This window comes from Carassius auratus, chromosome 20 (assembly GCF_003368295.1).
Source record: "Carassius auratus strain Wakin chromosome 20, ASM336829v1, whole genome shotgun sequence".
Taxonomy (NCBI): Eukaryota; Metazoa; Chordata; class Actinopteri; order Cypriniformes; family Cyprinidae; genus Carassius; species Carassius auratus.
This window is the reverse complement of record NC_039262.1, coordinates 11,577,702-11,603,567: the sequence shown is the minus strand read 5'-3', so window position 1 is coordinate 11,603,567 and position 25,866 is coordinate 11,577,702. Positions and strand designations below refer to the sequence as shown.

At 38.4% G+C, this 25,866-nt stretch overlaps 1 protein-coding gene and 1 non-coding gene across 2 annotated transcripts in view; both read right to left on the bottom strand.

Moving 5' to 3' along the window:
- Positions 1-300: 300 nt before the first annotated feature.
- On the bottom strand, positions 301-373 carry trnak-uuu (transfer RNA lysine (anticodon UUU)). The gene has a single exon. It is a non-coding gene; the product is annotated as a tRNA-Lys (tRNA).
- A 20,520-nt stretch (positions 374-20,893) lies between these two features.
- LOC113037923 (SAM and SH3 domain-containing protein 1-like) overlaps positions 20,894-25,866 on the bottom strand; it is a 5,392-nt gene continuing 419 nt past the window's right edge. The window contains exons 2-4 of the mRNA XM_026195243.1: positions 25,677-25,741; positions 23,616-23,747; positions 20,894-23,484 (exon numbers count right to left, since the gene is read on the bottom strand). Of these exons, the coding sequence (XP_026051028.1) occupies positions 23,224-23,484; positions 23,616-23,747; positions 25,677-25,741 (458 nt within the window). The 3' untranslated portion in view covers positions 20,894-23,223. The remainder of the gene's footprint in view (positions 23,485-23,615; positions 23,748-25,676; positions 25,742-25,866) is intronic.

The window sequence follows — 25,866 nt, the reverse complement described above, 5'->3', positions numbered from 1 at the left end:
TGCATTTAACCCATCCGAAATGCACACACACAGAGCAGTGAACACACACACACACACACACTGTGAGCACACACCCGGAGCAGTGGGCAGCCATTTATGCTGCGGCGCCTGGGGAGCAGTTGGGGGTTCGATGCCTTGCTCAAGGGCACCTAAGTCGTGGTTTTGAAGGTGGAGAGAGAACTGTACATGCACTCCCCCCACCCACAATTCCGTCCGGCCCGAGACTAGAACCCACAACCCTTCGATTGGGAGTCCAACCCTCTAACTATTAGGCCACGTCTTCCCCTGAAGAAAGACCTTTGCCCGAACAGGGACTTGAACCCTAGACCCTCAGATTAAAAGTCTGATGCTCTTCCGATTGAGCTATCCGGGCTCTAAACCACCTTTCACACTGCGATTTTGGAAAATACACAGGTAATGTGTCGCAGAAATTGTTCCTGGGTCGCTAGATTTTGCCCTTTTCACACTGCCAGTAATTTCCTGGAATATGTGCGTGCGTTCACACACAATCCGTAAAGGTCCCGTAATGACACGTGACATCAGGATGTGACATATAATGTATGAGTCAAAAACGCTTGGCACCTTAGCGTTCCTTTAAACTGGCGAATGATCTCAGCTTCAGTGCGGATACTGAGGAACTACCTGATCTCTGCTTCATTACAGTTTGCACATATTTTATCGTCGCAAACGTTGATCTTCCTTCAAAACACCTGGTAAAAGAGTCGCATGATAACGTGGGTCATCGCTTCGACACAGCATTTGTTCTGGCTTTTGTTCACACAGAGCTCGTTCCAGGACTGAACCCGGCAATGTTACTAGGTCCCCAACCTGGGATCGATCCCGGAATCAATCCTGTGTCTGTGTTCACACAGAAGGGGACCAGGCAATGTCCTGACAATTTTCCGGGTCCAACAAGCAGTGTGAGAGGGGCGTAAGACAAAAACAAGAGAGAAGCAGGAAATGGAGGGATCAAGTGTAAAGTACACTATTTATTCACAAAAATATGTCTGCAATGTCATAAATATCCTTTCAAATCCATTTTCATCTGTAAGACAGGATTCTGCTTTGCTCAGTATGTGTGTGTGTGTGTGTGTGTGTGTGTGTGTGTGTCTGAGTAAAGTCAGGCTAAGAAGCCAAAAGGTGTTTACCTGGCCCCAGGATGGCGCAGTATGACACATTCATGTCTGCACTTTGGAGGTGGTTTAAAGGCTCAAGAGAAATGTCTGGGCTACAGATCAAGTGCTCCTCTCATGCCAACTAGCTGTCCCCCTGGAGCTGCAGTGGTCTGGCCGAGGAGAAATGACCACTTAATCGGGAGTTTCCGGTCAGTCTAGGTCATCTGCTTTCTATATTATTTTTTAGCAGGGAGATCTGTTCCACAGTTAGATGTTTCATACACAACATTAAGCATCTGAAAGTGTTTGATCAGGTTCACAGTGGTCTAATGCAAACCTTCACATGTTGCATGGAAGCTATGCTGTGGTTATGGATCAGAAGTCACAGCACAGCTGCACTGGAAAGACTTCTGCAATGAATATCTCACTTTTTACAAAGCCTTTTGAGATGGAAAGATATTTTAAGACGGACATTTGTATCAGAATTCGTGTTTAGTGGCTAGGCTTGGAAGGTCTCCGGTTTCACCAGACACATTCTCCCTCTAAAACACTTGTGCCGGGGAACGACACACTGAAAAGACTGTACTCCGCTGCCAGGAATGTCAGGAATGGTTTGTGAAAAACACACGCTAAGCAACACAGAATCACAGACTGCGACACAAACACACACTCAAATAAGCATTCTCACACATACACAGCTGTTAAACTCAGAGAGACAGAAGAATTTACACTAACATGTATAGCATATCACACACACACACACACACACACACAGATGCTATGCATTCAAACCCCCTTATTTGGCCTGGGTGGTGTTGGGTATAAATAGTGGAATGGTGTTACGGTGAAGGGCCAGAGGCCAAAGAACTCCACCCATCCAGTCTTTTAAAAATACATGTTCTCTCACTCTCTCTCTATAACCAATGTGTGAACTTGAGGAGAGGGTGTGGGGGCTGTCTCACCCCCCCTAAAGAAGGTTTGATCACCCAAAAGCAGACCATTAAATGTTCAGCAAAGCTTTATGTGCTTTTAAATGTTTACCATACATGATATATGTGACCCTGGACCACAAAACCTGACATAAGGATCAATTTTGTGAAACTGAGATTTATACATCTGATCTGAAAAGCTAAGTTTTCAATTGGTTTGTTAGGATAACACAATATTTGGTTGAGATGCAGCTATTTGATTATCAGGAATCTGAGGGTGCACAAATATCTTAATATTGAGAACATTTGTCCAAATTAAGTTCTTATTACTTATCAAAAATTAAGGTTTGATATATTTATGGAAGGAAATTTACTAAATATCTTTATGGAACATGATCTTTATGTAATATCCTAATGTTTTTTTTGGCATAAAAGAAAAATCAATCATTTTGACCCATACAATGTATTGTTGACTATTGTTACAAATATACCCGTGCTACTGGTTTTGTGGTCTAAGGTCATATATAGTTTTACATTTGGTGAAGCTAGCGTTTCCTGAAATGCTTTTGTTATTTTTGGTCAACCTTTAAAGGGACAGTTTACACATCTGTCATCATTTCCTCACCTTCCGATCCTGCTAAATCTGTATGACTTTCTTTTTTGGAGTACAAAATTAGATATTTTGAGGAATCTTAATGTAGGTCTTTGTCATAAAATTACAGTTCAGTGACCACAACTGTTAAGCTCCAGAAATTCACCATAAAAGTGGTCATGTGAATCATGGTTTATATTCTAGTCTTCTGAACTCATATAGTAGTTTTGTGTGTGAAATGGACTGAATTTCAAGTTGTCATTCCATGATCTTCTCCTCCTGTAAGCTGTTAACTGAAGAGCTTCTACTGAGTTAGCGAGCTGAACAAAACATAGGCTGATTTGTGACTGTAAACAGATAAAATAGTTTATTGAAAAGAATCAGCTAAAAATAATAATTTGTTAACTGATCTGGTTATTGAGTTCAGCTCACCGGCTGCAGTGTATCTTGCATTAATACTTTGTTTACAGAAAATGATCAGTAAATTATGACTTAAATTTTTGTCTGTTCTTCACACAAAGCTATCAAGATATATGGTTTCATTTTATGGTGCTGCTTTTCATATTTTTGGAAGTTCTACAGAAATGGCTAATATGAGCTATCATTGCATGGCAATATCATACATGCATAAAGATGCACTACCATTCAAAAGTTTAGGGTCAGTGGAATTTTTTAAAGAAATTAATACTTTTATTCAGCTACGATACATTAAATTTAAAATTGATAGCTAATGGAATAGAATGTTACAAAATCCATTAAAATGTATCACCGTGTATGTTAAGTGAATGTTCTCTTTTTACAGTATTTCCAACAAAACAAAATTATAGGGCTTAGATTTGGGTAAATAAGTGCAGAATGTTAATTTTTGGAGCGTGAACTATCCCTTTAAGCTTGAACTTGTGTCTCCTTTCTTATGTTTCTTTTTCCCTTTTTTTATTTCACCTACTCTTCCTTGATCCACCTTGTCATTTTCCATTTTTCTGCCTTTAATGTCATCTCTCCTTTGCATGTCTTATGATAATTACACATTAGTCGCGACTGAAAAGTGACAGGTCAGGAAAAAAAAATGCAACATTCCTCTGTATACTCAGCACAAAGAACTACAGTACAATGCTGCTAAAGTGCGTCCAAAATGCAGATCGGCAAATGTCAACCTGAAAAACAAGAAAGGGTCAACTAAAAATACCTCAGAATTATTGAACTTGAGCCTCGAGTCTCTGCCTCTCAGTTATGTGAAAGCCTCTATTGTCTTCAGTTAACTGGACTCTCTACTTTTCTTGGATGGACTGAAGATTCCTACAGACACTCAAAAAATAAAGACTCTTCAATAGTCCTTTGCAGCCCTCCAGATTCAGCAAAGAAGACCCCTGTCTTATCGCTGGTTTGGGTCTGTGAGTCAATTATTATAGATTCTTCAGATTAGAATATTATTCTATTCCTGTATATAATTTGTAGGATAAGACTGTGTACTTAATGGCTTTTATGAGTCAGTCTTTACAGAGAAAACAAACAGGATTTTGCCTAATATTAAGCTGAAACAAAAATGTAACCACATATTTTGTTCACACATTAACTGTATACATCTGCACAGTCTGAACTTAAAACACACAGTTCATCTGCTCTTAGACATAAATGGTACACCATTCAGAAAACCTTTTTTTCTCCCATAGTAAACCACTGCTAAAAGACTCCAAGAGACAATACGCAAGCACAAGTGAAGTGAATCTGACTGGCGTAATCTCACTCTCAGATAAAACATCTGAAACTTGGATACAAACAGAGGAAAAGCCTCCCAACAGCTACTAGAACTTCATGCAGTGATACATCTGTCCTGATGTCTGTGGTTTTTAACAGTAGGTCATAACAGGATATATCCACAACTAGTAACAGCAAACTTCTCAGGAACTTTGATGACGTTTTAATGGTCACCAGACAACACTTTCAGATTTTGTCAGCACATATCAGTGAGCCAGGAAAACCACTTCCTCTGTAAATCAGGGGAATTCTACAAGGATTCTTTCTAGAAACCCTGCATCTGCTAAAAGACATAAAATGCTAAAAACCACATAAGCTAAATTGTTACAAATATCAATACTAGATTATCACATATTTAGTTTGACTTTTAGTTTGATGTCACTTTTGTAGTAATATCAATAAGTTAATATCAACTAACTTGTATATAAAATGTACATAATATTACAAATTATAGCCAGCTTGTTCATGAATTTAAAAACGAAAGGACTGGAACTGTTGCAATACAAATTATAATGCCTCCATCTTTTATTTCTAGTGTTGCATTCCTGTTTCATTTATTTACCTTAATGAGAGTTCAGCATAGTATTTTAAGTGACCTGTTTAAAATCTCCGAACTTTCCATGACCCAGGTCAGATAAATACAAGATGATGAGGCCAACAGCAGAGATCTGAGACCTCAGGGTCAGAATGAATTAGATCGCAGCCTCTCCTGTACCTTTCTGGGCTGAAGTTCATCCTCTGTTTAAAATCTCTTTTTCTTGGAACAGAAAGCTACTTTTTTTTTTTCTGATGCCAAATTTATTTTGGACCAAAGCACAGAGGATTTTCGAGTCCAGCCGCTGTATACAACAGGACTGTACTGGACCTGAAAGCAGGTTTACAATTTAATGAGCAGGTTTATACAGGCCCCGAGTACACTGGCAGACTGTCAAATGTGACTTACTCTCATTTAACATTTAACTCTGCATACCTCTGGATCGTTACCAGAAATTATGGATGTAGTCAATGATGAAAGAAAAGTTCAAACTTAAAAACCTTCATTTGAACCAATTTCTTCCCCCTCCAAATCATACCTTTGCCTGAGGTTTGGCCACCACACATAAAACCGATGACCAACTAAATAAGAAAACAACTAAATCAGTGAACGCTAAAGAATATATTACAAAGAAAGTACCCTACTTGTATGCAGTAGCCACAAATTCCCAGTTAATTTTTGGGTGTAATTCAGCTCTAATTGCATTATTGTTGTATTATATTCACAACTTTTTAATAGTTCCTTAAATATTCGCTGACATAATTCCAAAAATAGCACATTTAGCATGGATCTCTTCACCCTACTGTATCATGATTTAATTTGCATTATATAAATTATGAAATATACCAATAAAATGCAATAAACTAAAGTATAAAGTACTGCAAAATGAAACTAAAAACTACTAATAGTCATTACAAATCCAACCCAATGCAAGAAATATAACATTACAAGTCCAGATGAAACCAAAGCTGTTGCTTCCAGAGGGAAACAAACAAGCATGAAGAAAACACAATGACATAAAGCTTATATTTGAAAAGCCAAAGACAGTGCAGACCAGCCCACATTCTTTGCTACTTGACTTGGCGCAGCGGCGGATATGGAGTCATAAACAAGTGCTTATCTTACTTGCCATTTTTACAGCCAAAATAAAAAAAAGCCAAAAGCTCTGATAAGTCCAAACAGAGAGTCAATAGCCTGCGGTCCTGGAGATGAGACCGGCCGTGGGTGGTTTGGGATCTGGGACCCCTCTTTTATCTCTCACTGCGGTGTTAAGGAGGACAGAGTAATGCTTAATTGTGAAGTTATTAAGGCCTGTTAAAGAGTCTTTATGGAGATGTTGTCAAAACTATTTATGGAGAGTAACTAAGTAACTATGTTGAAGTCACAGCTCATACAGGCCTACGTCTGGTGATAGACAATAACTTTTACATTTGAACTGTAGCACAACGCTGAACCAAAAGCCAGCAGCACACCATCAGAGCATCAACATAGGCCCTTGAAAATCATACGAGAGGTGGAGAAAGACTCAGAGAGAGAAAGTAAAGGGCATGACTTGGATCGAGCAGATGAAAACAGTGGAAAAAGCAGACATGTTTGGAAGAGAATGTTTAAACACCAAAGAAACAAAAATGTTCTCATCAAGGCACGATTTCCTTATGTCTGTCACCTCTTTCCGCTTGGCATTTCATTCTTTTCCTTGTTAATACTGTCTGATCTGCCTAATTCCTATGTCCATTTATCACATCCGTGTTCTTGTATGCCAGGAGTTCAAGAGTAACCTATCTTTGTCTCTTTTTCTTCACTTCACAAACAAAATTATATACACTACAAACACTTTCTGATGCACAATTCTTGTTTTTTTTTGAGACATGCCCCATACAGATTCAATGTACTGTAATGACAGAATGCTCAATTTAGGATAAAGTGATTTTTAAAGCTTAGTAAAGCTTATTGCTACGAGATGAAATTAATAGAGCTGTTCAGTCACTGTCAGTTTGTTATGATGTTAATTAACCATGGAGTGCCTCTAGAACTTTTAATGGGTTTTCAAAAAAAAAAAAAAAAAAAAAAAAATTAGATTTATGGGTAAAGTATAGTCAATGGTTCAAAATAAGTGAAACTATGTAAGTTTATGTGCTTGACGATTCGGCATGTGACTCGATAGCAACTTATATTTTTAACAACACGGTGGCTTCGACATTCATGCTTGAGATATGACTATACAGTATTTATACTCATATACTCGTTTTGGAGAACAATACGGCCTACTTATTTTGCAGAACAAAGGCAAGTCGCTTTAAGTAATGTTAACCACAGAGAATAAATATTCTTATAATTCCTTACTGAAAGGGTATTAGGACTACAAACTGAACAGTTGTACTGCATGACTTAAGTGCAGTTACATGAAAAGATGAGGACAGTGATGCTAGTTCAGTGATGCTAGTTCAAAGCATGCTAGAGCAGAGGTTTCTGATTCATTAAATCAGGAACACAAAAGATTCAGAGGTAAAAGACATTCACACTGAACTTGCACTGACACTCACTCACTACTAGCGAATTCAAACCGTTTCCTGAGATCAAAAAATCATGCAGGCTTGTGCAACTTGAGCTCGTAAATGTGTGAAGAAAGCAAGATAAAGATTTTGATAAGATATTTTGGGGTGTTTAATAAGCATCTGCTGTAGTAAATGTTCCACGTAATCAATGTTGCTCAATATCACAGGAATGTGCAAAAATGCTGTTTATCCCCAAGTCATATTATAAGGCACACACACTTTCAAAGAATGAAAGTGGATGTCGCCTATAAATCTTTGATCATCATTTTAAACCAAAGTATTTTAAATAAGAACAGAAATGTTAATTGCATATTTGTCTTTAATGTAAATCAACATGTTTCTGAAGTTCAGACAAACCACAGAACTGAAGGTCGAGTTAGCAGAGCAATAGCAAAGTTATACATGGACACATATCAGAGTTTAAATAAGAGCAAATTGTTGGCGTGTGTCTTGCTGGAACATCTGTGACCAGGACATTGAGTCTAAGCCAAGGTATCCAGAGTAATGTCGGGATGCCACCACAAAGTACGAACCACATCCAACAAGAGTAACTGTTGACGCAAGAGGAAGCTGTCTGAAAAGGATGTCCGGGTACTAACCCAGACTGTATCCAAAAAACATAAAACCACAGCTGCCCAACTCACAGCAGAATTAAATGTGCACCTTGGCTCTCCACTTTCCACCAGAATTGTTCATCGGGAGCCTCACAGGGCCAGTGTTCATGGTCTGGCTGTTAAAGCCAAACTTTCGGTCACTTATGCCAAATGTTGGTTTTGGTGATGCCAGCAGCACAAATCTGGGACAATATGAAACATGTATTGTTATCCAATGAGTCTACCTTCACTTTCCCAAATCCAGGAGAGTTACTTTGTGGAGAAGCTCTAAAGAGGCTTACAACTTGGACAGCTGCATTTCCAGAGTAAAGCATGGGGGTGGATCAGTGGTGGTTTGGGCTGCGACGCCATGCCATTCCCTGTTGTGCTAGATGTGTTCAATGAGTGATCGATTATCATTCATTTTGTAATTATGTTGCGTTTTTGCAGTATTTTATAGTTATATTGTCAGTCACAGCATGTCAGAGAAAATGCCTTCTATGGCCATGGCCAAAAAAGTAAACATTACATGACAAGTAAAGGTTAAACGATTGCAGAAATGTTATTTATTTTAAGGTTAAAAGTGAAGTCTTGTTTAACATTATGTAGGCCTATTCTTGGAAATAAGGTGGCGGCAGAAATCAAACAACAAAATGAAATGTTATCATTTCATATTAAACAATTAAATTGTTTTATAATGCAATAAAAATATGATAATAACAAAATTAATGCCACAACATTCATAATGATTCATTTATAGGTGTCATCAATACATCAGTTCTGTAGGTTTAAATGATTTAAAAAAAATGTATTTATATGTTTAGATGCTGAAAATATGTCAGTATTATACGTTTAAGTACCTGTAAAAATGTAAGTAAATATACGTTTTATATAACCAAATTGTACCTAAAATACATAAGAATTATCATGAGATCACGTTGAATAAATGCAGCCTTCATGAGCTAAGGTCCGGTTTCTTAGAGATCAGCAGTAAAATATTTGGAAAGTGTTTTCTTCTCATTTGAAATAATAATGATGTATTATTAAACATAACTTCATTATTTGAATTTAGCATTGTTTTTACCTAGCTGTCCGTGAACCTATCAGAACAGAAAAGACCTAACAACAGAGAATCAGTGAATAAGGTGAACACTTGGCATGCAGGAAGTGATGGATTAAACCAAATGACTTTGAACATACATAAGCTGGCACTGTGGAAAACTCAAAAATTTTAACTTGCCACTTACATATCTTGGCCTACATGAAACATGAAAGCTCAGCGGCATGCACACACGACACGAACACAAACACATACACATGCAAGTACACATTGGCCAAGAAGTGCAGAGCGGTTACACACAAAGAGTCAGGCATGGCTGCCCTATCTACCCAGCATATATTTAAGGTTACTATTTTAGAGCGGGTACTTCTGTTCTTTCACAAGCAGTAAATTAGTAAAACAGAGCTGTCTTGCAAACTGTAAAGCAGGGCAGATGGCACTTCCAAACAAGATATAGAGATCTGCCAGAGCACTTCATCGTCATAACCATTTTACTGAGCAATTAGACATATCTGAAAATGACTATAATAAAACACCCTTTCTGGCTCCCTTAAATAGCATTACACAGAAAGATGAGCTCAAATGGAAACACTTGTTGGAAGGCAGTTTGTGGATTATGTTCTCAGGAGGAAGCTGGAAATATCTGAGGATGACATAACTTCTGGAATGTTCTCCATCTTGTGGTAGAAGAGATTCAGGATTGCATTGAGGAGATCGACAACACAGTCCAAACTGTAAACATTGGTACTTAAAATCTAAATGCCCCTCAAAGAAAAACAGAAAAATCACTGAAGAGAAAACGACTGACAACAAACAGATGAAACGCACACAAAAAAAAAGGATCTTAGGTTCCTGGGGGCCAGGAATTACAAGCGAGATCAAGAATGAATTTCCACTTCAGACAAGCAAGTTTTCAGGAATGCTTTTCAATTGGTGGGTTAATGGCACTGGTAAATGTGCCCCACCCAGAGTCCCACTGACTGAGCCACCCACATGTTTGTGCAGATGCCAGCTGTGCCCTCATCAACCTTTTGCAAGGAAAACAGTTGGGAAAAAGGCACAAGCTTCTTAGTTCAAAACGCTGTGACGATCTGGCTGCCTTAAAATCGAATGCATTATCATCATTAACGCTAATGCAACTTCCTCAACATCTGGATCGAGTGAGAGAATCATGGTTTGAAATGTGTTTCTACAGATTTGCGAGATGTTCTTCTCAGAGAAGGAGTCTGAAAAGATGTGAAATACCACACCTAGCATATCCCCCTCACCCAAAAGATCCTCACTGACAGACCACTGCCAAAATGTGACTGTCCTCTCCGAACTCAACACAGCAACGGCAGGAGTAACAGGAGCACTTGAGCTGAGCTCCAAAAGACATACCAAAGAGAGCTGTAGAGAATCACAACACTGCTTCTTCTGTTTCAAATGTCGTCAATTAGTCACTGTGATACATATTTCATCACATTTTCCAAATTTGACTTAAGATCACTAATGGCTAGAATTGATGTTCGATGTGGACAGTTTGCCATTGAATAGTCAAGATTAGAGTATAATAATAATAGGAAAAATTTTCAATACAGAGAAATTGGGGTGTAGCTGCTTTCATCTGAAACAAGTCTCTATTTGACGAAGACGAACAAAGCTTTTACGGGTTTGGAACGACATGGGGGTAAGTGATTAATGACAATTTTGATTTTGGGGTGGAGTACCCCTTTAAGTTAACTGGGGCTTTATTTTTTATGGTTTTTAAAAGGGACTGACACATACTTCAGCTGATACGTGTATTACATTTCCATGCTGTCCAACTCAGACTCAATCCAAATTGGAAAAAAGTGCTGGTGGCAACATTTCTGCAAAATTATATTACTTTGCAGTAATTACTTGCAAGTTTCACAGCACTATCAAATTTAAATGTCTAGTGATCTGCTCTAAAAGTGCATTCAGTTTGAAACAGATGGGTGTGAATCTGTCAGTGTTTTATGAAAATTGTCTGTTGTACTTTTCGCACCTCTTCAGAAATGAAATGCCCTGTGGCGCTAAAAGGCATTGCTCTATTGCATTTGAAAATCCCCTACACTAAACCTAACTGAGAGTGTTAACAATAGCAAATGTCTAATAAAAATGCATTTGCAATGCCGTTTTAGATTGCTTCTAGAAGCTCATTTATCAAGTCTGATGTTTCACCTGACTCGTACATGAGCATTCTATATCACAAGTGCAATGCTGTAGGTGAGCTTTCAAGCAAGTTTACTACACCAGCTCCTAGCTGGTTACGCAACGCAAATCTCAAAATGTTCTACCTTACAAATCATGCACCACGGTACAATTGTTTTCTTTAGCGGTCACTACAGTAATTTGCAAGTAACCACATGAAAATAAGTATTTATTAATCAATTATTTGCCCCTGTAATCATAATTAACCTGAAAAGCAATACAAGTTATTGGTGTTTTACCACCTCTAGAGGTCATTTCAGCTTTAAGCTATACAGTCAATCTTACATTATAGGTAGATTTTTGGCAAAAATATAGAAAGAGGCATGTCTTTCCAATAACCCTAAGTTGATATTGTCAGTGATTTGATAACTCCTACATTTTAACACTTGACTTCACTTTGGGCTTTGTTCGAAACCAAATTAACTAAATGAGCCTATATGAATATAACTTTCACACAGAATATCATTACATTTACACATTTCATACATAAAAGAATGGCCTATATAAAGAAAAAGAAGCAAGCCAGTATATATGATGGAGCTCTGATCTTACAAAGGCTATTTGTCCAAGAAAAAACATTCAGGAACCACTTCGGCAAGCAAGCCTCCCTCTGTCTATGCACATATTTCACTGAAAGTTCAAATGTCAAATCATAGATCCACATTGTCTGCTGTCCAGTCCTTTCAGAGTCTATAAACCCCTTTCTGTTTTTCCACTCTCATAGGATGCCATTTAGTAATGTGGGATTTTAATAGTCAATAAACAAGTCAGCAATGTGACAACCGTACACCCACCAACAACTTACACTGTTTACATTAAATGCCCAGCAAAATATGACTGACAGCTCAGCGGACTCATTTCCTGCTGCAAAAGCTCCCACCTGCACCGCTCTGGAGGAGTTGGCCTGCGAGTTTAAGAGAGTCACCGTGTAAATCTGTCAGCTGGGGGAGAGTAAGATGAATAAAAAAAAAAATTTGAATCAATCCCTTGTTTCTTTAGCCGGGTGCAGAAAGCAGGCTGCATAAGTACGCAAAGATTGGAGCTTCCAAAAATCACACGTACATAAGTGAAGCTCAACAGAGACTGACATCTAAATGAGGATTACACGCTTGTTTGTGCATCTACTTTTATATAACATTGCTAACACCTCTTATGAATGTGATTATGAACAGCAAAGACTGTGAAGCAAAGGTGTTTCTATGGGGATTCTGTTTGAGATCAATGTGTGCAGAGTTTACGTCAGTGCATGCAGCAGCTGAAGTCTTTACATGTTCATTTGTGTAAACGTTCCAATGTGACTGTCATATGCATCTGGCTAAACTCTTAACGTGTGACTCTTATAGCTTCGTCTCATTTAGTTGTTTTTTTTCCTTCATCTAAATGGGTCCAGTAAATCAGTCAAGGCATGCTTTTGAACAGTGGAAACATTCAGAAAGAGAGGCATTCAACGGAATAAAGGTTGAGAAAAAAAGGTTACATTGTGGATACTTTGGCTATACAAAATATTAGATGACATGTAAGTTTTTTTTTTATAATTTTGCATTCAATGCGTCTTATTTTCATAATCCAGTCAGCTCCCATAAATCCATGAGTTTAGAAACAGAAGATCCATAGATGACCATTTGAGCTCATTGTTAGACCATGGCTCTGACAGACAGAAGCATTTCAATGAATCTCTTTTGAGTTTCTCCTGCCTTAAAGGTCATATAAGTGAAATTGGTCTATAGTTCAAACTGTTCAGGAGTGGAGACCTTTACGAGCCGGATGGCTTACCTACAATAAATAAATGAAGATCAAGTTCATCTCTTGAAGAGTTTTTACGCGCGTGTCTGTGGCCTTTTAATATTCCACTCTAAAGGCCGGGACAAGGTCGAGGGACGGTCGGGCTAGTTTGTTTGGTGCGTTCCATTAGTCGCCTCTCACCGCGCTCACGACGACGGCAGTTTGCCCGCGAGAGTGAGAACTCTGATTGGATGTTGAGTTTGGCGAACAAGTCAGAATTAAAGCGTAAGAGATAAAAACAAGCACATAAATAATGGCGTTACAGACAGAAGGCTTTTTTTTAGATGTTACCTGATCTTTCCCAATCATTCTAATTTGTGAATGTTTTCATAACATGAGCAGCTTAAAATGATTAAAGTTACTGATATTCAAAATGGTAAGCAAGCGCCTCTTTGTTTACAATTCATAAATCTGTGTTTATCTCGTATATCTTTGTTTTGATTTCTCCTTTTGAATGACAAATATATACTATTGATAGTTTTTTATATGGGCAGCTCGTTCCTCTCATGCATGCGCAGAACGCACGTGTTAGTTTGCCACCGGCTGTAGTCTGTGCGGTGTGTTCAAGCGCAGCTTTTTGGTTATACGCTGCCGACGCGAGGTGACAACACCGACGGCTTTCATCACCGCTAGTTCATTGATTTCAGCTTGGTGTGTCTTGGCCTTAATCCTTAAAGGGGGGCTGAAATGCTATTTCATGCATACGAAGTTTTTTACACTGTTAAAGAGTTGGATTCCCATGCTAAACATGGACAAAGTTTCAAAAATTAAGTTGTACCTTTGAAGGAGTATTTTTTTTGTTCCCAAAATACTCCTTCTGGTTTGTCACAAGTTTCGGAAAGTTTTTTTCGAGTATGGCTTTGTGTGACGCTAGATGGAGCGGAATTTCCTTATATGGGTCCTGACGCACTTCTGCCGGAAGAGCGCGCGCTCCCGTATAGCGAGGCTGAGCAGCACAGACATTTCACTGATCAGAGCGATTCACTGATCAGAGCGAGAGCGTCGCGAAAAGTCACAAAAGAAGTGTGTTTTTGGTTGCCAGGGCAAGACAACCCTGCACAGATTACCAAAAAAACAGCATTAAGGGACCAGTGGATGGAGTTTATTTTTACAGAGCATCAACGGAGTTGTGCAAGTGTTTTTGTTTGTTCCCTGCATTTCGAAGATGCTTGTTCACTAGGCCCAGTTTGACGACGGATTTGCGTATCGTTTATTTCTTAAGGATGATGCAATCCCAAGGAAAAAGGGTCACGATCGTGTGTTGTAACCGCAGGTGGTGAGTAAAACTGCTTCAAATATCTCTGCCTCCTTGTTAGTGCGTCCCCTCCCATGCCGGAGACCCGGGTTCGAGCCCCGGTCCGAGCGAGTCGTTGCTGCTGCTGCTCCCGTTCAGTTTCAGCCTCGGAATCTGATTCTGGATCATAAATAAACAGCTGAATCTGACTGTAAGCCATGGTTTGTTTTGGATGATGGGTTTTCCCTCACGGTAATGTCACAGCTTCCACATCCTCTCAAAGCAAAAGCCTATTCGCGCTCGTGATTCTTTAGCTCCGCCCACACGTCACGCCTCCAGCCGGTCGTGTTTTTCCGGGAAAAATCGGTACAGACTATCTTTCTCTTATGAATATAATAAAACTAAAGACTTTTTGGATTTATGAAGGATGCAGTACTACTCTATATGTACTCAAGATTAACAGGAGATTGAGTGAAAACGAGCATTTCACCCCCCCTTTAATAACCAGAGATAATTAAGATTGCCCCCCTATTTTAAACTGCAATTAATTTCTGACGTTCAATTTTCAGCAAATCATTACTGCAGTCTTCGGTGTCACACTACCATTCAGAAATCATTCTAATATGGTGATTGGTGCTCAAGAAACATTTGCCAATCCTTGCTGAATAAAAGTATTCATATCTTGGAAGAAAAAGAAATAAACAAATTACCCCAAACAGTACTGTAGTTTAAAAACACATGCACAAACACTCAACTTCAACTTCTGATCTGAAAAAAGCTAGCTGAAAGCTAAAGGTGTACCACTGGAGTGTAAAGACTTAACATCTTGAACTTCCTCACACTAGTCGAGCTACATAACAGCATTGCACTTGAGCACTGTCCAAGAGAGTGACTTAACACACGCGTGTTCACTTAGTGTACACACACGGAATCCCAGCCCAGCCAAAAGTAACACCTGCTATTAAAGTAAACAGGACAGATGCTCATCTTCCTGCTTCCAAAGTAAGAAAGAGAGACTCAGTGACCCCCACTAATAAACTGCATACCAGAACCCCCCCACCCCCCAGGTCTGGAGTTTAAGTCCTGAAAATGCCCTGATATATCACTAACACCTGCTAACCACCATCACTGATACTGTGGACCAGAACAACACTGTCAAATCACAAACACAACAAAAAACATTTACACCACCATTCAAAAGTTTGGGGTCATTACATTATTTTTTGAAGAAATTCCAAAATTATATTCAGCAAGGATGCATTACATTTATCAAAAGTGAAAGTAAAGACGTATCTTTTTTTTTTTTTTAAGATTTCGATTTCAAACAAGTGCTGTTCTTTTGAAATAATAAGCAACATATTTGATAAGTTGAAAATTCAGCCTTTTAATCATGAGAACAAATACATTTTAAAATATATTCAAGTGAAAAAGGGTATTATATTAATATTCCACAATTCTACTGTTTTTACTTCAATTTTGAACAAATAAATGCAGACTGGGTGAGCATAAGAGACATGTAGACAAACGGTGTCCAAACTGCCATCAAACCAAACCCAAGAGCCCTGACAGAACTGCGCTGTCTGACAAAATACACAGATATCCGGGAAAGCTGATCATGAAATTAGATAAACTGATGCAGCACACATTTAATAATGTACTAAACAATGAAACTGTGTCTTATGAGCGGAACACTAATAAGGACAGTGCCAGCATGAGTCCGTCACCACAGTATGAGGGTCAGTGAGTGATCTGACTGGAGTCTGTGTCTCCATCACTAAACACAAGCTCATTATCACTGTTTTGGCTCAATCAGTCTTATTCTTCATTCTTTCTTAATGACTTGTTCAAGCAATATTACGTCTTTACCCACTATTGCATTATTTCATTATATGTTGGTTTATTCTGTTAGGATGACTCGATTATTTGAACTGTTTTATAACTATTTGATTATCATTTCTCGTTCTATGCAGCTGCAAATGCTCTGGCAAGACCATTGTGGAGATCTTCATGCTAATGAAGCACACTGAAATTGAAGATTGAAGAAAGTGTGTGTTTCTGTGGGCAAAACAAATATTACTCTGTGTACTCTCCTGCAGAGAATAGCCGTTTTCCTTTGCCTGGCTTTATGAGCGTAGCACATCCCTGGCTGGCCGTAGCTCATTTGTTCAATCATTTCCCACAATACATCCAGAATATACCACATCTACTCTGCAACATTTTGCCATGTATGCCAACGACATGTCAACAGTCAGATTTTCTGCTCTGGCCATAAGGAAGTCAGCTGTTGTCCCCAATTTAACTTGATTCAGGAATGAAGACTGAGGTTTAAAATATGCTGAAATAAGGAATTCAGATCGCTCTACGTGCACATGTGGCCAAAACATTACAAAGCTACTGCTGTGGACAAGACTGGATCTATGTACCGTGTTTTGGGGGAGTTTAAGAGCTGACTGGCAACCGTGGGTCCTCCCGGTGAAGGTGTTGATGGTAAAGGGTGAGGCTTGAGCAGATGACAGATGAAAGTGGTTAAGAACCCACTTAACAGCCACTTGGAAAAAGCTGAAGTGTACCTCAAGAATGCATCGCTGTATTCTTTTAAAGAAATACCGTAGTTCACCTTTAAACATTTAAATAAAGCCATCATTTACTGACTCTCTTGCTGTTAAAACAACATATGACTTAATATATTATTATTTTAATCTGTGGCACAAAAAAAGAGATGTTAGGCAGAAATACCATGAGGGGGAGTAAATGATGACAATGTTCGGTTTTGGTTGAACTTCCCATAAGACGTATTTTTGGTTCAATGTTCAGACAATACCTGACTGGTTTCCATCTTTCTAGCAATGGAAACTTAACCCTGTAAAGTCTGACATATGAAATACTAGTAAGAATTGCCTGCTTACATTAAATAAATAAAAATTTCAATTTACACCTTATAAATCCCAATAATATGTTTACAACCTAGCTCTTTCGTTTTAAGTCTTTCACTAAAGCTCTTTAGTTTTAGCTGTTGCAAGAATGTCCACAAGTTTTTTCAGCAAAGATTTGATCATTTTAATTAATAAATCCTAAGAAATTTGTGTTGAATATGATAAAGTAGCCTTTATAGTGTTAAGATGGCCTGACAGATTATGGATGAATTGAAGGTAAGTACAGATGGCTGATCCATGTGCACATTACATCATTAAAATGAATAAGAAGAGCACTGACCTCTTTCAAAAACACACTAGCAGAATGGACGCTTGACTGCTCATGCTAATGTTATTTTCTATACACTGTATAAAAAAAAAAAAAAAGTTAAATGACTTGCAAATATGGCTGCCAAGTATCACCCATACCTTCACATTATCATAGAAACAAAGGCACAGCTGTGCCTTGAGTTTAAGCAGGCACCTTTATCTTGGGACCTTGCCCAATCGTCAGGAAGTGCATGAGCAAAAGGTTAACGTCTCAGACACTTGATTTTCCTGATTTGAGCTTCTTGGATGTCAGCTTTATTACCCCAAAAAGTGTACTATTATATTGGAACCTAAATTTGATATTTTAGAAATGTGTAATCCCACACAGCCATAGCTGCCAGACATTCACCATTTTTACAGGACATTTTTTACAGTGTAAAACTTATATTTTACAGATCTTTTTTTCTTGTTTCAATTAAGATAATTCACTCAAATTTTGTGGGTTTTGTTTGGCATCCATAGCTGCCAGTCATTTACAGGACTTTGTTTTTTTTACAGTGTAACATTCATAGCAACACAATGACACAGACTTCTCTTTATGACAGCACACGATGACCCATGTGCTCTGCATCTCTCTTGCTCTCAGCCTTTCTGCACATTTCCTTTGACAGCTCAACATAAATAAATTTAAATGCAAAAAATAATCACAATTTACACAAATCATTGATTTATCTTTTGTCCCAAAGGGAAAACATGGTATTAATCTGTCTATTATGAACATTTCAACAATAATGAAACAAACAATATAAGTTGTCCTTTTATTGCCTGTATGACAGCTAGCCCAGATCTAGTATGGACTACAAGTAGACTATATTGCCAAAACCTAAATCAAAGCTTAAGCTTATATCAAAGCATTTATTTGCCTCTAACTTGTGAATAACTTTCAGCAAACTATAGTACAAGTGTTAAATGTACAAATTGTACATAACTATAGAAATAAACACAAGTTGATGCTTGTTGCACTAACATAGATGCAACATTAATATAGATTGGTTTACTTTGACAGAGGAAGGAAACATGATCTCCAATTCACATCAGCAGGCAAAAACTGCTTGTGTTTAAAGGGATCATTCATCAAGACTGAAAATTCTGTCATCATGTAGCTACTCCTTAAACTTACTGCTCCAAACCTGCAAGATTTTCTTAAAATGACAGTCGCCCAGTCCACATTCACTTTCATTTGTTGGGACAAACAGATGCATCTAGAGTTAATGGTGACTGAGACTGTCTGCCAAACATCCCGCTGTGGTCCCACAGGTTTGTGAGGGTGAGTCTTCGGTAAACTGTCTCTTTAAACGAACTCTTCGGATGTTAATATCACCCAACACCTTCGCAACCCAAACCTGTCTGACTTCAGACACGTTTTCGTTTGCGTAAAGGTGAGGACGCAAAAAAAACATGTCCAAACACGCCTAAATACGAAACCGCACAGAAACCTCAGACAAATTCAGCATCTGCCTCGGTACACACAACGGAAATGTTGGACACTGATGCCGTGACGAGACAGCAGTTGGTACAAGGCTCCAAACACTGGGAAAACGAGAAGAAGGAGAGTGAAATCTTACCGAGATACTGCCTGATCTCCAGCAGAACTTTAGGGGGTCCTCCGTTCAGCTGGTAAAACAGTGAGCCGAGACAGAAGAGCAGCAGTGTGGCCATGCAGAAACCATAATCGCGCAGAGAGAAGCGAAGCCCGAGAGCCGACAACCAGAATCTGTTCCTGCTGTTCCGACCCGCGCTGTGACCCGTGCTGTGACTCGCGCTGTGGTTGTTTAGACGGGGACTGCTGCTGTAATTCTTCATCGTCTCCTCACATGGAAGCGCCGAGAATGGTCGTCACCCATCCGCCTCTTTAGATAAAAACTTTTTAGTCAACATTTAAACAAAAGCTAAAGTCACTTCACAGACTGCTGCACGCGCGTTCAGATGTTCGCCCCCCGCTCGGTCGTGTTTTCTCGTCTGCTCTGGCTGAGCTATTATTGCGAATGAAGTTGGGAATCCATCCTCTGCTTTTTGGGGTTAGTGTCGGTGTCAGATTACTGAATTTGGAGGAAAAAGTTCAACCGGAGGATGGACTCACACTCACTCACGCGCTGCCGTGTGCAGCTGAGCACCACCACGCGGAAGACGCGGGAAATACTCGAAAAAAAATTATAGGCCTACAACACACACACTAGCTGCAAAACCACTAATTATTTTAAAATAATGCATATATATATACATACATACACACACACACACATTTAATAAAAAAGATAAAAATAATTGTGCTCTATCTATCTCTGTCTGTCTGTAAAAACAGCTGTGCATTTGGAGCCATATTTCCATGTCATACTGTTATTCTGAAGCAAAGGGCATTAAAAGCAACAGCAAAGATGGAAACAATTTAATTAAATATTCAGCCAAGAATCAAATTCATGACTGAGCAGTTTTTGACCATTTGAACAATCAAAACTAAATGTGCTTCTTCCAGCCATGTAAGTGAGTAAGTGTCAGAATGATAAAAGCAGTCTGCCTCACAGTGGTTTCATTTATAGTGCAATACAATATCTTTTATTTCAGCGAGGCACTCTAAATCAGATGAAATTATGTCTTTATTTAACCCACTGGGAATATGATCTGGATTGCCAAATCAGAGGTGAACAAGGGCAAAAACAGGCCTCCTCTTTAGCCTCAAGCTGTGTTTGTTATTGTCTCCCCATTTTGGATATATAGTTTCCTAAGGGTTTTGAAATTATTTTTTAAACAAAGTTTAAAGTGTTCTAATTTGTTCTCAAATAAGTATGTTCATTTGCATGCAGTACTGTTGATATTGTCAAGAGAATTAATTTGTACTTTAACAATAAATGATCCGAGTCACTTCAGTTACAGATGCAATAAGGCATCAAATGTATGCACTATAGGCATTTAATTGTATATCATTTTGAAGTCCTTGTTTTCCCCCCTCTTATTTTTATGAAGATAAAAAATAAAATAAAAGATCACTCTGGGTGTGTCATTGAAACAAAGTGTTAGTGTTTCCACCAAAAGACACTGGTCTACAATAGGCTGAAAAATAATAGTTTAAATGTTTTTTTTCTCTCTCTCTCTCTCTCTCTCTCTCTCTGAATAAAATGAGCAAATACTGATATTTTGAACTTTATATAAACTTGATAAAAATCTGTACTGATTTCAAAATTGATCATTAATTATGTTTCTTGAGCACCAGTTTGGAATATTAGAATGCTTTATGAAGGATCGTGTGCACTTGAGACTAATGGCTGAAAATACAGAGTTCAAGAGAGCAGTCAGTGTATGATATTCTTTTTTTATTACACCTCAAAGGGACAAATATTTTAAGACATTTTTGTTTGTAAATACACAAGCAAACCTTTATAGACAATCATTAGCGAACTGAAACCAGATAAAATCATTTTTATACATTTATTTTACAATGGTCACTGGAGCATGCTAACTATAGGTGAAAGAGTATTGCTCTATGATTTATAATACAGCTAATAATTACATTTGATGTAAAAGCAAAATAAGTTATTTAAATATCGATTACATACACAGAATGTGCAACCTCAGTTAATCATTTCATATATGTAATTAAGACCCAGTTTTATATCATTTAAGTTGAAATTATAAACTGGTCATTGTTAGTTCTGTAATTAATTAACAAGTGATTATAATTATTTTTTGAACAGAGATTGGATATTTAAACAGCTCTCCTCAACCATCAACATCTGACCTGAAAACAAACTTCTTTAAAAAACTGTAAATGTGTCAATTTGTAATCTCATTTTCTCCACAATGGAATTCAAAAACCAGCTTTCATTCTTTAATAAAGTGCATTTTTACAGTAACATTTCATGAAATATATTTTCGATTTTAATCACATAAAAAGCCTCATTGTTATCAAAGCACTCAACTGATAGTAAAAAATGGGATTTATCGATTCTCTGCTGCTTACAACGTTCATTAAAACCTTGAGCATTACTGCCTATAAATTGTGCTGCGTTAGATACAAAAGAGTGAATGGCATGAGGGACAAAAACAATTCTAAAGCTTACTTTCAAAAACACCATTTCCTAAAACCGCAAGGCCTTAGGGAAACATGGCTGGTGTCTTTTTGTAAATGGAAAACCAAAGGATTTGCAGAAGCATTGCACTGAAATGAGTTGAGTTTTCACCTCAGCTGCTCAATCAAAAACAGCCTGAGAGTGATTGTGGGAGAAACTTGCTTCATTGTGCTTCATTTGGAGTGATGTGATGGTTTAAATCTGTGAGCAGTGATGGCGTTATGCATAACAGACGTCAGCTAATGTTTCATTTCACGCTCCGTTTTCATTTAGGAGCCAGATGCTGTCGGCCTTTACACGCATCTGTGAGAGAATCACCAGACGCGTGTAAGCAACTTTAAGTCCATAACACCTCATTCCTCCTGAAACACATTGTGTTCTGAATGCCAAAAATAAATAATGCTTCACTGGATATTTCATTTTCCCAATTTTGAACACTTTTATCTCCTGGGTAAAGCACCAGTCTGCAAATGTAACTAGTGTCAGAACACTCCTCTAAGTTAGTCACTATCAGTTTTGATTTTCTTGTGTTTTAAGGCTAAGACCGTGTGCTTTTTCTACGATTCAAAATGTCTTCAACACCCTAGTCTAAGGGCAAGGCAATCTGAAACAAAATAAAAATAAAACCCAAATAAACACCTGTACACATTTCACTCCAGCAGGCATATTACAGCTGTGTGATGCATCGCTGGCATCAGAGCGGAGTACGATAAGAGGTACACGATATGCAGGAGTATCATTTTCAAGATGACAGGCGACATAAATTGATACAACTGATACAGTAATAGACTTTGATATGCCGCAACAGCCGAGTAAGTGATGCATGTTGAATATTGTGTGTTTAAAAGACTGGGAAGATTAAATGTGTTGCAAATATACAGTATTATATTAAGCGGATTATAAGGAGTGATGCTAAAAGTAACCTTGAAGAAAGAAACACATGAAACAAACTTTTTTTTTTTTTTTGTACAAACATAGTACATATTTGCTAAAACCGTGACCAACTATTGGCCTAAAATCAATATGTGCATTGCTCTGAATATCCCCATATGGCAACATCGTGCTTTTGGGAATGACTCACCCAAGAGTACACATCTTTTCATATACATACTGTATGCTTTTAGAGATAAAGTATATTATATTAACAAACCTGCATGAAATGACATTGCTTTGGCCAGGTGACTTACTTTTGATACTCAATGTGCTTCAATAAGCACTAAAAACATTTCCTTTACAGTTTTTATTTTTTTCTAAATAAATCTCACACTTCCTGAAAAGGGGTTTCAGAACAGTCTTTAAATTCATACAAAAAAGTGTGCTTTCTTTCGACAGGCGGATGCTTCAGGCCAAAGCTAGATGTTTCTATGGAAACATCTGTTGATAGGCCCACAATAACAGTCCTTGGAAGCCAGAGCAGTCATTTCTGAAAACGCCAAAAAGGTGAGATTATAAGACTGAAAGGTGGGAGAAAATTCGGTAGCTGTTTTCCAAGTCTGTGTCTTCACCAGCTAAATTTGATCCATTTAGAGCTTTTTTTACAGCTCATGTTAGTATTATGACTGTCCTGAGTAGCTGGCTGTGACTAGCTGGGCTTCACTGAGAAGAATACGTATGTGATGGTCCTCCTTCAAGCCCGCTTCCCTTGCTTTCGCCTCGTTTAAGGACGACACATGATCCAGCGTTCCAAAGCCTGCAGCCAGTAGAGGGGCAGAATACATGGGCATCCCAATCGACACAAGCCAATCAGACACAGAGCTCACGTGAACAGGAGACACTGGCTTCCGACACATGTCAGTCAAACCTCCTGAGGGAATCTGTGGACAAAAGGAAAACACAAGGGCTAAATCTCAGTGCTAATGCAGGAAAGCAAAAACAAGTATTATGATCTCATTTGACTCGCATGCATGTGCTAAATCAAATAATGGAATCTGCTAAAGTAACTCACAGCCATGCGGTGCTCCTTACGGAGCTGTTTAACTCTGATCTGATCCAGACTGGACGCAACGTCCTTCACTGGCTGCTGAAAGTCCTCAGAGTACCTCTGTACTAAGAGCTGAGGAATACCACAGCGGCCGTGCTGGGAAAACACACAGAGAAAAGGAAAGATTAGCCAGGAAAACAAGATCTAGTGTAGTTCACCACCTCATTTAAGTGACTGGAAAACTTACAGCCCTGTACGCAACAAGGAGAGAAGAATAAACACACAAATTCAGTCATCAAAATATTGAAAATCTGAGGAGAATTTTCCTTGCTAATGCTGTATTGTTTTAAGCTAAGCTGTGATTAGCGCCCAGCTAATGTGAGCTGCGCAACATTCGCCTACGACTGTGGACTCTGAATAACAACAGAAATTAACAGATCATAAAGTTTATTTCATGTGGCTTTTTAATTGATTTTACGGTTGGTGGAGACCAAGCACACTTGGAAACGGAGTTTAACTCACAAACAAGCAAACTTTATGTGCCAATTATAGCATTACAAGGCAAGCAAGGCTAAATTGTTTGTTTAATGTGAGATTCAGAGCTTTAATGTGAACATCACCCTGTGTGCCATAACAAAGATGGAGTTTAATCATATTCAGTCGGTCTTTGTTAGCATGCCAAATGGCCATCTTCTTTAAAGCAGACAATGTGGCTTCATAATATTCCAAACCAAGCAGTTTTTATTGTAGTTAGCTCAATACTCGGCCATCTTTGTGAAACAATCAACAATCCAAGTACAAAGCACACACAAGCAGGGCAATGTTTTGATAGCGCCACAGAGCCACAGTGTTTACACTCCTCGGGGAAATCAGCAAACAAGCCGCGAGAGGAAAACTATTTAATTTACATCACACACACACATTAGCTTTAACTTTGCAAACATCTTATTAACTGAGAGATTAGTTAAAAATCTACTCGAAGAGATTCAAACAATTTTTGTGCCCAATTTGGGGTATACCTGATAGACTATGTGTCCAGGCATAATAGGATTGGCCGCCAATAAAAAGCACTAAAACTCCAGGCAGTCTATGCAGTCTGAAACCACAAACTGTTCCAGTGTTTACATATTAAAGAGAGGACATTTTTCACCTCATATTCACCTTTTTTGTGTTGGATAATCTCAAAGAAGTGACTTGGAATCAGATTTGGTTTGTTGATGAAAGTGAAAATTACACACAGATGACTCCAGAAAATATATCAGACTCGAGATGCTCTGCTTATAAATTACACAACAAACGAGTCCTTCCACTTTTCCATGACTAAAACGACTTTTTAAGGATATAGGATATGCAGCAATAGTTATGTTTGTGCTAAGCTGTTTATTTTAAACATATCCAAAGAAAACAAGGTTGATTAATTGTATAGAGACTCCAACAGCATAGGTACTATAGGAACATCTTCTAATATGGAAACTGATGAGTGGGAATTAGTGTTTGGATGAGCACTGATTGAAATGTATGTTTTCTTTTAAAAGAACTTCCAACAGTAAATGGAAGGAAAAATACTCCCAGCCAAGGCTTTCCAGGGACAGTGGCATGGTTGAGTCAAGCCCACTATTGCTAATCATTGTGCTTTTATTTAGTCTGCTAACCTTTTTATAACTACTATAGTGCCGCCATTTTCCAGACCATTATTACCATATGATGCAATTCATGCAAACTTGAGGTCACACGGATATGAAGTCCATTATTAGGCTATACTGAAGGGCTTTCAAATCCCTAAAAAGTTCTTCACTGCCCGAGGAGCTGAGCTCCAATCACAAACAAAATCAAAAACACCTGAGCAAGCTAATGAGGTCTTCAGAGTTACTAGAAAATCACAGGAAGTTTAGCTTGATCAGACTTGGAGCTGAACTGTGCAGGACATTGGCTTCTCTAAGGACAGATTGGAAGAACTCTGCCATACGGTGTAACATTCGCATTTCATGATTCCAAAAAGATCTCAAAGGAGTTTTGCTATGCACTCTACTACTACCTAAGAATTGTGGTTGGCAACAGTAGAAGTGATGTGAAATTATTACTTACTTTATCAGAGTACGGCTCTTCGGTGAGGTCAATGCTTCCAAGTGCATCCTGTCCTCCAGCAGAGTCTCCAGGTCAGTCATTTTGGCATGGGAGATCTTCCTGCTGAGGGCAAACTTTAGCTCCGTGGATCTGAGGACATGCTGATTCAGGTAGGTCAGACAGCCAGGGTGGACTCAGAGCTGCCGCAGAT